Source organism: Tupaia chinensis, unplaced genomic scaffold (genome assembly GCF_000334495.1).
Source record: "Tupaia chinensis unplaced genomic scaffold, TupChi_1.0 Scaffold000101_1, whole genome shotgun sequence".
Taxonomy (NCBI): domain Eukaryota; kingdom Metazoa; phylum Chordata; class Mammalia; order Scandentia; family Tupaiidae; genus Tupaia; species Tupaia belangeri.
Window position 1 is genome coordinate 1,964,881 of NW_006159565.1, and position 11,537 is coordinate 1,976,417.

The 11,537-nt window shown below is 50.3% G+C and overlaps 1 protein-coding gene across 1 annotated transcript in view; it reads right to left on the reverse strand.

Moving 5' to 3' along the window:
- Nucleotides 1-11,537, reverse strand: part of TNRC18 (trinucleotide repeat containing 18) — a 109,093-nt gene that overhangs the window by 45,545 nt on the left and 52,011 nt on the right. Inside the window, exons 12-17 of the mRNA XM_027770010.1 lie at nt 8,919-9,094; nt 8,202-8,338; nt 7,827-7,955; nt 5,792-5,963; nt 3,973-4,333; nt 11-164 (exon numbers count right to left, since the gene is read on the reverse strand). Of these exons, the coding sequence (XP_027625811.1) occupies nt 11-164; nt 3,973-4,333; nt 5,792-5,963; nt 7,827-7,955; nt 8,202-8,338; nt 8,919-9,094 (1,129 nt within the window). The remainder of the gene's footprint in view (nt 1-10; nt 165-3,972; nt 4,334-5,791; nt 5,964-7,826; nt 7,956-8,201; nt 8,339-8,918; nt 9,095-11,537) is intronic.

Consider the following 11,537-nt stretch of genomic DNA (forward strand, 5'->3'; position numbering starts at 1 on the left):
CCGGGGGCCCGCCAGGCCTCTCTTGGTCAGCTTGGGGCCTCCAGCTGGCTTGCTGCTCTTTGCCACCATGCCACACAGGATGGAAGACGTCAGTTTGGAGCTGGAAGGGCCCTGGGCTGACCACTCGTCCTTCAGGAAGTCTTCATCTTCCTCTGAGTCCGTATCTGCAGTCAAAGTAGTTTTTAATAAAGGTAAGTCCCCGAGTGCTGGGAGGAGGGGGCTGGTGTCTTTATTTTATTGTGTGTGATGGTTCTGCGAGCACACTGGTACGTGCCAGAAACAAGAGGTCCAAGTGCCTACTGGCCGTGGACAAAGCCGTGCTGCAACACCACGAGCTCTCCTTCCAGGCCTGGATTCTCACCTCCCACCTGAGGAGGCCTCCAAGCCTAAGGTATCACACAGCTTGTCCTAGGAGTGTCCTGCCTTTTGTAGGCAGGACACTGCCAGCATCACCCAGAACGGCCACTTCAGTAAACAGCCTTCACCACGCACTGGGGGGAAGGGAGGAACCCTGCTCTCTGGAATGCCGTTCCCCTGGTCTTAGAGGCCACTATTGCATGATTCCCTCTATCCTATGGGACTGCACACAGCACAGGGCCTCCTTTGAGGGAAGGCCACAGCCCAGGAAGAGACAGGCTCACAGCTGCCAACTATACGCACCTCTCCCCAGCTCCCTAAGCAAAATCACTATGATACCTGGAAACAGGCCATGATGAGAGTACAAGGGGACTTTAAAAGTTCATGGAAGAACCAGGGCTGGCAGGTGGCGAGGTGGTTAAGGGCACTGGACTCCCACATGGACGACTGCGGTTTGAGTCCCAGACTTGGAAGCTTGCTTTCTCACTTTCTCTCTCTCTCGTCAAATTATAATAAATAAAGTTAAATAAAATAAAAAAAAAAAAGTTCATGGAGGGACCAAACAGTGGTGGTGCAGTAATGGAGCTGGACCCCCTTTATGGGTCCTGGGTTCATGTCCCAGAACCTCCCTATATACGCCAGGTAGTGATGAGGTTTGGGATACCTATCTCTTTTGACTCACAGAAGAACTTCGCTTTCTTTAAAAGTGCATGTGAAAGGCATATTATAAAGAAACTATGTATGGATTTCAGGAACTTTTGCACCAAAATAAACTTTTACTTTTTATTTTTTTAATCTGTGAGAGGGCACATATGCTCACCAGAGTAATAAAGAGAGGATAAATGTGGAAGCATCCTGGGGTGGGGGGAGTGGCCACACAGCAGTACCTCCTCCTCCACTCTCCTCTCGGGATTTTGGGCACACATGCACTATATGCCCAGTGTGTCTTTAAGCTCTCAGGTCCAGTACTCAAACCACAGTCGATCATGTGGGATCCAACTATCTTAAATACCATGCCACAGGATGGCCCTAAACTTATTCTTTAATTCCATTTTCCATGCACTTTTTGAAGTCCCTTGTAGTTACACCAAGAAAACTGACAAACGACGTTATGCCTAGGGAACTCTCCGCCAAGCTCTTTCTTTATTTTTTTTCCTTTCAGTCAGATAGCTGGTTACCAGCATTGCTGGCTTACCATAAGTCTCTGGCTTGACTGCGTAATTGAGGCCAGGGGCTTCCAGATCTTCCTGGAAGAGGATCAGCAAGCTTTAGGAAGGGGGCCCCGTTAGGTAGGCTCAGTTCTGGCCTATTCCAGCTACAACCCAAACACCTCACGCCATTTTGGTCCGTTTTGTATAACGGGCCATTGAGCAAGATGGGAAGAATGGGCTCCACAGCCAAAGACAGTAATCCTCTTGATCTGCTAAAATCCACTCCAAATGGGAGGAACATTAACCAACACAGCTACAGCTCTGGCAACGCCTGCCGCCTCCAAGTCCAAAAAAAACTACACACACGGTAGGGAGAGGGGGGCCTCTGGCTGCTTCCACCAACATCCACTTTCCACTCCAACCAAGACCCCAACTGTAGGACGGCCTGGCAGCTCTGAGGTAGCACAAGCTGCCAGCCCCTGCCTGCCCACTATCCATAGCTCTCCTCTCATGTGCTCCAACCCACTCCTCGAGCACACATCCTAGGCTGGAGATGCCACTAGGCCACAACAATTAACTTGGCATCCCATAAGAACTCTCTAGGCATGCCACCAATCCCCTACAGTCCCAACTGAAAACCAAGAGGGCACCATTGTCTCTTCCACCTCCTGCCAACACAGCATCTCTCTGCTGGCAAATATTTCCACCTGTTTGTGACCCTGCATGCCTCTCAACCAAAAATTGCAGGATAGCCAATTATAAAAACAAATAAAAATAGGAGCTCTCTACAGCCAGCTGCATATCATAGCTGGATTCGGGGGCTGCTGACTTCCTTGTCGTAACGTTAGCGCCCTGACAGCAGTGTTTCAGACAAAAGCCTAGCAGAGTTAAACTGACAATTTGCCATTATTCATTTTCCCAAAATAAGCAGAGATGGAAAGGGCAAAGGAAAAGTCGTTCTCATCCCCTTTAGAGCTGTATGTCTCGGACAGTCCCCCTCTCCCCATGTCCACACACTGGCCAGGGGCCTAGGTGCCGTGCTTCCTGAGCACACTCATCCAAACTGGAGGGGCACTGATGCTACAGCAATCTCGCATACCCTCAGCACACAAGGCACAAACCATAAGCCTCCTCACGCCCCTCGGGGCATCAATCTTGAAGACCCACCAGTCCATGGCGAGCAAAACACACACGCCCCTAAAAAAAACACAGCTTTATCCCGTGCGAGGTGCCACCTTCAGCTCTTTGTCCACAGGAGCTCACACAAGGCTCCCAACAGCCCTGTGAGGCAGGTGATGATATTTTAACACCGAATTCATAAACACTTGAATTTTGTTCCCTTAAGAGCACTCACTTTATCATAACATTAAACGTGTCCGTGTTTTGCACTCATGTTCAAATGCCTCCCCTCATCACCACCAATAAGCCAGGTGGAGCCAATCAAAGTCCTGGACACACACAACCAGGAAGGGGCTGACAAAGCCCTCCACCTCCAAAGGGCCTGTGACCTGATATGGGCCAGGACCCAAGAAGCCCCTCCTGGCCCTCCTGCAGCAGCTGCATCCTTCCTACCTGACTGCTTTGGGGAGGAGGGGCTCCATCCACAAACGCTAAGTGAACACCTATTGCCTGTCAGGCAGTAGGTTCTGGGTGGGAAAGGCCAGGGAGAGCTGCCTCCCTTGAGAGAACCACAAGGGCTTCAGTTAAGGAAATGAAACTGTCCCTCAGTCCCACCCCTGCTCATTTCGAGTGCTCTCAATAGCCACACGTGGCCTAGGGCTCCTGCATTGGACAGGGCCGACGTGGAACACATCCATCATGACAGGAAGTTCCGTAGGGTGGGCCCGTTGGGCAGAACTACTGAAGGTTTAATCCACGTTCGACGCTCCTCACCCAAGCACACTCACTTCCCTCAACCTCTTCGAGACCAGCATCCTTAACGACAGGGGTAACCGCCGGTAGGACTGCCACCGACACAACGAAACAGCAACCATGAAGCCCTTCATTCCACGTGCAGCACAGTGCCGCTCCAGAAGTGCTGTTTTCGCTAACGCTTCATTACAGGCCTGTCATCTGCACAGGAGGTCGGCTTCTTGCGGGCAGGGGAGGCCCATCATCTCTAAGACTTGCGAAGAGCAGTTGCAGACCAGGCCCCTGCAGGCCAGCAGCCACAAACTCTACACCGCCCAAAGCCACCACCAGGGCGGACCCCAGACAGCAAGAGGTGGGAAGGTACAAGGGCAGGAGGACATCCGTTTCCACCCACCAATCAAGGATGCCCACCAATCACATGCACCACCCCAGCACGACACCCGCCAATCACAAGTACTTCTGCTTCAGGAGACCATTTCCAGCCTGGAAGCCTAAAGAAGCCTTGGAGCATCCCGGAGCAAGAAAAGGAAGAGGAAGGTTAAAGAGTAGAGGATAGAGACAGCTCGGAGGCAGCACGATGCCTGCTACTTACTGTAGGAGTAGCTGCTCACTTCCGAGGTGAACGGAGAATGGGCCGTCTTGGGCTGGCCTCTGGCCTTGAACCCCACCTCCATCTTCCTGGCTTTGGCAGCCCTTTTGTGTTTACCTTCTCTGGAGGGTTTCAGAGACAGGCCGAGGCCTTTGGCCAATGCCTTCCTGTCCTTGCCCAGCAGGCTGTCATAAGGAGTCAAGTACCTGCCGCAGCCCCCGCTGGTTTTCGATTTCCCCCCAGAACTGTCCGAAAACTTGAAGGGCGACTTCAGCTTGTCTTGCTTTGTGAGGGAGAGGGCCTTGTCTAGCTTGCTTGCCAACTGCTCTTGGTCGCTGGCCATCTTCTTCTTCTTTATCTTCAGCTAGAGAGGGAAATTGGATGACGGAGTTGGGGATATTTGGCAAAACATACTAGCGGGTTTCATGCACAAGCTACAAGGAGCTTGGGCTTCAGTCCTTCCCCACCTGCCTCTGTGACCGCTGGCAAGTCACTTAACTCTTAGCCTCAGTTCTTGCACTCTGTAAAACAGGGGTGTTTATGTCTGGGTTTCCCAGAGTTGTTCTGAAGATGCACTGAGACAAGGCACATCAAGCACGTAAGACAATGCCTTATCACAGGTACCACCTATTAAGTAGCTGTTATCTCAGTTACAATTAACACTGTCACTGGTGTTTCTGCTCTTTCTGTGGCACTGCCTGGGACCTCCTAAGGAAGCACTTGAAGCAGCAGAGCTGTCAATGGCATGGAGAAGGCAGCTGGATTAAGGGAGGAGGAAGGGAACCAAGATTGAAAACCCAGATTGCAGCATGGCTGATCTGCTCATCTCAACCACCTACAGCAGCTGACAAAGCCTGCTGCACAGTCTAAACCAGCCGTCACACTAAACGGGCTGAAGCTGCCAAGAAAATGCCTCAAGTGTGCTTTGGATGCCTGAAGCAGAAAGAACGATTAGAGATTTCACAGATTAAATTCCTGCTTGCATGTCTATCGTCAACTGTAGTCATTTGTTGAAGTGAAATGTGCAGTTTGAAAGCCATTAATGCCTTGCATTTGAGCATGTTATCTGTTTTCTTTAATCAGGTAGCATTTCATAAGGAAAAAAACAGTTGGGACAGTGTCATTTAAACAACAGTAACGTCCCTCACCACAGTTTGAAAGTGAAAAGGATCCTGATGTCCAAACTGGCTCTTTTTCTCTTCCAGAACCCAGTCTTCCTATGTGACTATCCCCTCTGATGGCCAAATAAACCAGACATTCTCTGCACAGGGCTTTACAGGGAGGGATGACAAGGTAGTTAGTATTTAGAGACAAGGGCTTTAAGTGGGTGTTTTCAATGCTCTGCAGAAACGAGAAAAATCAAGGAGTTGGCTCTCACCCCATTACCCCTGGAGAGTTCACAGAGGAAATTGCAATGGCACCCAGCCCTTGTTTCTTAAAACTAAGAATGGTAAAGCTACTCATTAAACAATTACACTGTTAAAACAACAGAGTAATTGCATTATTTGGTTAAGAACTGCAGTTTCCCTGCTTGGTGTGAGCAAAGGGTCACAGAGCACATGAAAGGGTGCTGCCTTTAGCTCTGCCTCCACCTCTGAGGCTGTGTTTCTTTGGTAAGTCCTTGGCTACCTCTGGGCCTTCGTTTCCCCCTCTGTACAATAAGGAAGACTGGAGAAGAGTCGCTCCAGCACTAAGGCAGCCATTTCAACAGTTTCTGTGCAGCAATTGTGGCCAACAGACCGGCAGAGGGAGCGTGAACTCTGGCATTCCCTCTAGACCCTGTACCCCAGGATCAGAGCACACCTGAAGATCGGTTACTGACCTGACTCATGAAGTCAGACGAGGCCTCGTGCTCATCCCAAGTCTGGTTCCTCCCCCTGGCTTTCCCCATCCCAATGAGGGCATCATGTTCCTCCTCAGGCCCCTTGTGCCTCTTCCTTATCCCTGCTCCCAGCTCGTAGTCATCCGATGTCAGCAGGGACTTGCTGCTCAGCCTGAAACCCAGATGTACCACTGATTAGCACCCTGGCCAGGCAACACTTGAGGGCTGGGGGTTCACCCTCATGGTCCTTGGATTGGGCTCTGGATACTGAGGCACAAACAATAAGGACAGAGTAATGAGTCTAGGGAGACAGATCTTGTAAAACTACAATGCTAGAATTCTGGGATATTTGTGAATGAGGCAGAATGAGAGTTTAATGTGAAGGAAGGAAAAAAAAAAAAAAAAACAAGTCAGCATCGTCAGCTGGCTTCTCTCTCTTGTGAACTTTCACACATACACACACACACAACTTTGCACAGTTGGATACCTCTTTAACAAAACATGCCAAGAACAAGGGTCAGAAAGGAAATCCACCAAGGTAAGGGGAGTTAAGGTCAAGAATCTTCATGAAGAAGGAGCTATACTCTGGGCTCCCACATCCTGTGAGCATGGGCAGTTGGGATGTGGGCCTGGTTCCAAGGCTCTTCTTGCCTGCTTGAAGCTGAAGCTGTTCAAGTAGTTAGAAAAGCAGCTCGTCTTTACTCAGTGCTGTGTCTTATACCGGGTTCATGCCTTTTCTTTTGGCCACAAAACAACGCTTTGTTTATGTACTATTTTTTTTTTCCAGGTTTTTGCCATAGGGTCCATATGCTTACCAGAGAGAGAGAGAGACAGAGAGACAGAGAGCAATTCCTCCCCGCCCAAGGCGGGTGGGGGAATAGCCACACCGCAATCCCTTCTCCTCCATTCTCTCCTTGGAATTTTGGGCACAGGCATGCGTGCACACATGCCCCGCATGATTTTTCAAGCCGCCAGGTTCAGGATTCAAACCTGAATGGTTTGTGGTCAGTCATGTGGGAATTCAGCACCTTAACCACTGTGTCACCTGCTGGTCCCTATGCACTATTTTTTATAGATAAGGGAAAAGGCCTAGAAAAACTAACACCTGTCCTGACAATCCGGGACTCAAAAGCAGGAAGTTAACAACCTGGAAGCCTGCACTCCTGACCACTAGACCTGCACTGCCCGTGGCCCCAGTCTCTTGCTATCTTCTCCAGGAGCCTGGTGAAGGTATTTCATCATCTCTCCATTCCGTCTTCAGTCAGGAATGTCCAAGGAAGTTAATTGCAAGACATGGGGCCTCCTGAGACTGTTTCCTCCCAAGCAGAACCATGGCTATCCCAGTGTCTCTACTGTGCCTTCAGCTCCCCAAGTCTTCCTAGGGAGGAAGACTTCAGGCCAGGTACTGGGCCACCTAGTGTCTATCCCAGACTCCTGTTCCAAATCAAGACACATTCCAGCTCCTTTCCTTTATGGACTTCATTTGGTTGTGCTATTCTTCACATCCAGAGTAAACCGAAGCCCCAGAACTACATCCCCTGCCCCAGATGAAAAGCTCTTTTTTCCAACACTCAAAAAACCCTCAAGGTGCCACTGAGGAGCTTATCCCAGGGTACACAAAGGAGCCAGCCCTGATCTCAGGCAGGGCAAGCCAGCAGATCAGGCCTGCATGATGGACGTGTCCGGCATGGAGCGACAGCATGAGTCAGCCTGCCCCAGCACAGCAGGCCCCTCCACAGGGAGGAGGTGCATGGAGAAGAGCAGGAGTTAGTCCCCAGCCGTGGAGGAAGCAGGTGTGACAAGAAGATGGGAAAGCACTTGAGTTACAGCTTGGGAAATGCCCTGGCCGGGGCCGTCCTGCCAGCTCTATGCTCACTCGCCTCATGCGCCAAGCTTCCTAAGAGCTACAGTTCTAGGTAGGTCAGAGCCCACGGGACTCAAGGCCCTACGGTGCTGCTCTAGGCACCGCACGGGGCCCGTGCTCCTCCCTCCGAGCTCTGTGCCAGTCCCCGACCCACCGAGGGGCCAGCCTTACTTTCCGCTACTGTTGCGGCTCTTCCCTCTCTCGCGGGGGGGCGACAGGGCACTCGGGGCGTGAGTCCGTTTCCGCGGCCTGCCAGGGCCTCTGCGTGCCAAGCTTCTATGGGGTTCCTCGTGCCTGTCCCTTAAAGAGAATCACACGCTTGGCTGTGAACCTGGGGGTTGGATAGGGTGTGGAGAAAGGGCACATCACACACACAAACACACGCACACACACACCACTTGGGTCCAGGCACACTCTGACAGCCTGCCACAGCTGACCTACTGCGCACCAGCACCTACAAGAGCACAGACCAGGATGCCCACCTGCCTCTGCCTGACAGGTCTGGTGGGGCCTGCCCCACAACGTGTGGGCTGGAGGCACACTCACTCAGAATCACGGCGTCTCTGCAGCTTCACCAGTTCACGCTGCTTCTCTTTGTATTGCCGCTGGACCTCTGCCAGCCGCATCCGGAAGTCCAGCTCCAGGGCGTCCATGTTCTCCAAGGAGGACTTCATGGCGTACATCTAGAGGGGCACAGGGAGAGGAGGAGGATGAGGAAGCTGACACTCCTCTCCTCCTGCCAGGCACCCACTTACAGGGAGGATGGTAAGAGGTGTATGGTGAAAGCTGAGAATTTGGGGCCACAAAGATCGCCGCCGCAATCCCATCACTAGCTGTGACCCTGGACTCTATGCTAGGGACCATGATGCCGGCTTCGCAGGCAATGACAGCACTAAAGTAGCTGGTGCGTGTAAAGCACGGCACACTTTGCGTGTAAGAACTGCTCAGTCAGTGAGGGCAGGGGTGCTCTCATGTGTAAATGGAGACTCACAGAGGAGAAGCCACTAGCCAAGGCCCCACAGGCAGCAAAGGGCAGAACCATGCTGCCCACATGACATGCCTGATGTGATAAAGTGATGCCCAAAAAGGGAAAATGACTTGCCCACCACATGGAGTCAGTGAAAGAAGCTGGATGCAAATTAGACCCTTCTGACTCCAAAGCAGCCACGTCAGCCACATCCCAGGCAAGATGGCATCTTTGTGGAAAAGACTCCTGTCCCTACCTCTAGCCCAGAGACAGGAAGAAAACCCCTAACAGCTCACCCGCTCCTCCTTCTTCTGCATCCAGCTGTACTTCTTGTTGGGGTTCAGTTCCCGTGGAAGCCTCAGGTTCTTGAGTGGGTCAACAAAAGGGCTGTCCAACACCTCCTTCAGCATGTGGCTGCTGGCCGCCAGCAAGCTCTCCAACGAGGGCCGTACTGCCAGGCCCTGCTCTACACCTGCAGATAGGAGGCAGGTGAGCCTGTGCAGGTAGGGGGCCTAGGCTGCTAGGTAAGACCTGCCTTGCCCAGTGTTCCTGGACATTGCAGTCAGCCCCCCCCTTTCAGACCCAAAGTGGGGAGGAGACTGAGGTCCAAGATAGCACAGGTCCAAGGCTACCTAGTCCTCCAAAGGTGCTGCCTAGACTGAGACCTTTCTGAGATGCTGGAAAGCGTACTAAGAAGAAAGATCAGATGAGCACACACAACATACAGCACAGTTCTGCCCTTCACAATTCTGGCTAGAGCACAGAAAAACTTCAAGAGGATCATACAGGCCAACAGAGGAGCTTTCTAGGAGTGGGGCTCTCTTTCACCTATCCATACTTATAATATTCTGCAGTGAATATGTATGGCTCTCATAACTAAGGAAAAAGAGGCCAAGATAAAAAATACAAATCAAGAAGAAAGGTGTGAAGACACAAAAGCCCTCCTTCCCAGCATGTAGGAGTTTTCCATGAGGATGTCAATGTTGGTGCAGTTTCTGGTAGAAGGTTCTAGAAATATCTATGCATATACATAACATACATTGGCACCCCCTATAAAAACTATATCAATCAATCCATACTCTATGGTACTTTGCTTTTTTTCCTGCTTAACGTCTTTTCATATTGGCACATAAAGAAATCTACCTCATCCTTAATATGATAGCTTGAACAAGATAAAAAATCACTGTTAATGACGGTCGAAAACACTATAATCTCAGCAATTTTATACACCTAACAACAGCCTAGAATGCTCCTGCATTGATGAGTTTTAATCAAGTAATCCTCCATTGATGACGTTTATGTTCTTTCTGATTTTTTTTCCATTTGGAGTGGACACACAGGCACACAGCCAGGAAATTCCTTCTAGTGTAGTTCACAGGATCAAGGTCTGTGCACTGCTCTCTGATGAACCTTCCAGCTGCCCTCCAGAAAGGCTGTTCCAGCCTCCCTTCTCATCAGCTGTAAATGACAACTTGTTTTGTTCTCCATCCTGTTAAAACCTTACTACTTTTTTTTAAAGAATTACTTATTTTATTTAAATTTATTTATTTATTTATTTATTTATTTATTTATTTACTGAGAGAGGGTGAGAGAAAAATGTGAGAAAACAAGCCACCAGGTCCAGGACTCGAACCATGATCAGCCATGTGGGAGTCCAGCACCCTCAACCATCATGCCACCTGCTGGCCCCAAACCTTACTTCTTTTTTTTTTTTCAGAGAGGTTTTGCTATAGGGCGCATGCGCTCACCAGAAAGACAGAGAGAGACAGAGAGACAGAAAGGGAGAAATCACCCCCCAGGGAGGATGGCCATGCCGCAATCCCTTCTCCATTCTCCTCTCAGGATCTTGAGCACGCACACACACACGTGCCTGGCATAAGTTTAAGCCACCGGGTCCGAGACTTGAACCGTAGTCGACTACGTGGGAGTCCAGCAACATAGCTATTACGCCAACTGCTGGTCCCCACATGTAATATTGATAAACACTGGTCATATTTTAGAACACGAACAGTGACCATTAAAAAAGTAAGGTTTGCGGGACCAGCAGTTAGCGTAATGGCTATGTCACTGGACTCCCATGTGGTCAACTGCAGTTCGAGTCCCGGACCAAGTGGTTTAAACTCACGTCGGGCGCATGTACGTACATGCCCAAGATCCCAAGAAAAGAACAGAGAAGAAGGGATTGTGGCCATCCCCCGGGGGGTGATTTCTCACTTTCTGTCTCTCTGTCTGTCTTTCTGGTGAGCACACACACCCTATAGCAAAAACCTCTCTAAATAAATAAGTATTACATGTGTACTTGTATGAAGTTCTGAAAGATCAGCATTAGTAATTATATCATTTAGGGGCCAAATGGTGGCACAGTGGTAAAATATGACAGTCTGTGAGAATAGCCTACATGGGTGGGTTTCAGGTTTGCACTTGGAGACCCCGAGAGTATGCTGAACATGTGCATGCCCACCATCCAGGACTGGCTGGAGCTGAGAATGGATCATAATGCCGAGACCCTGGTGGGGATACTATCTCTTGTTCATGGAAGAAATAAATAAGTAAACTTTCAAAATGAGTTTATCGGGACCAGTAGTTGGCATAATGGTTACATTGCTGGACTCCCATGTAGTCAACCGCGTTTCGAGTCCTGGACTGGTGGCTTAAACTCACGCCGGGCACGTGTGCATGTGTGCCCAAGATCCCGAGAGGAGAATGGAGGAGAAGGGAATTGCGGCGTGGCCATCCCCCTGGGGGGTAATTTCTCACTTTCTGTCTCTCTGTCTCTGTCTTTCTGGCGAGCACATGTGCCCTATAGCGAAAACCTCTCAAAAAAAAAAAAAAGTTTATTGTTTAAATAAAGACTTCCCTATCTCTGCCCTGCTCACACTCAGGTCGGCCCATCATCTGTGGTGGAGGCCGTCCTC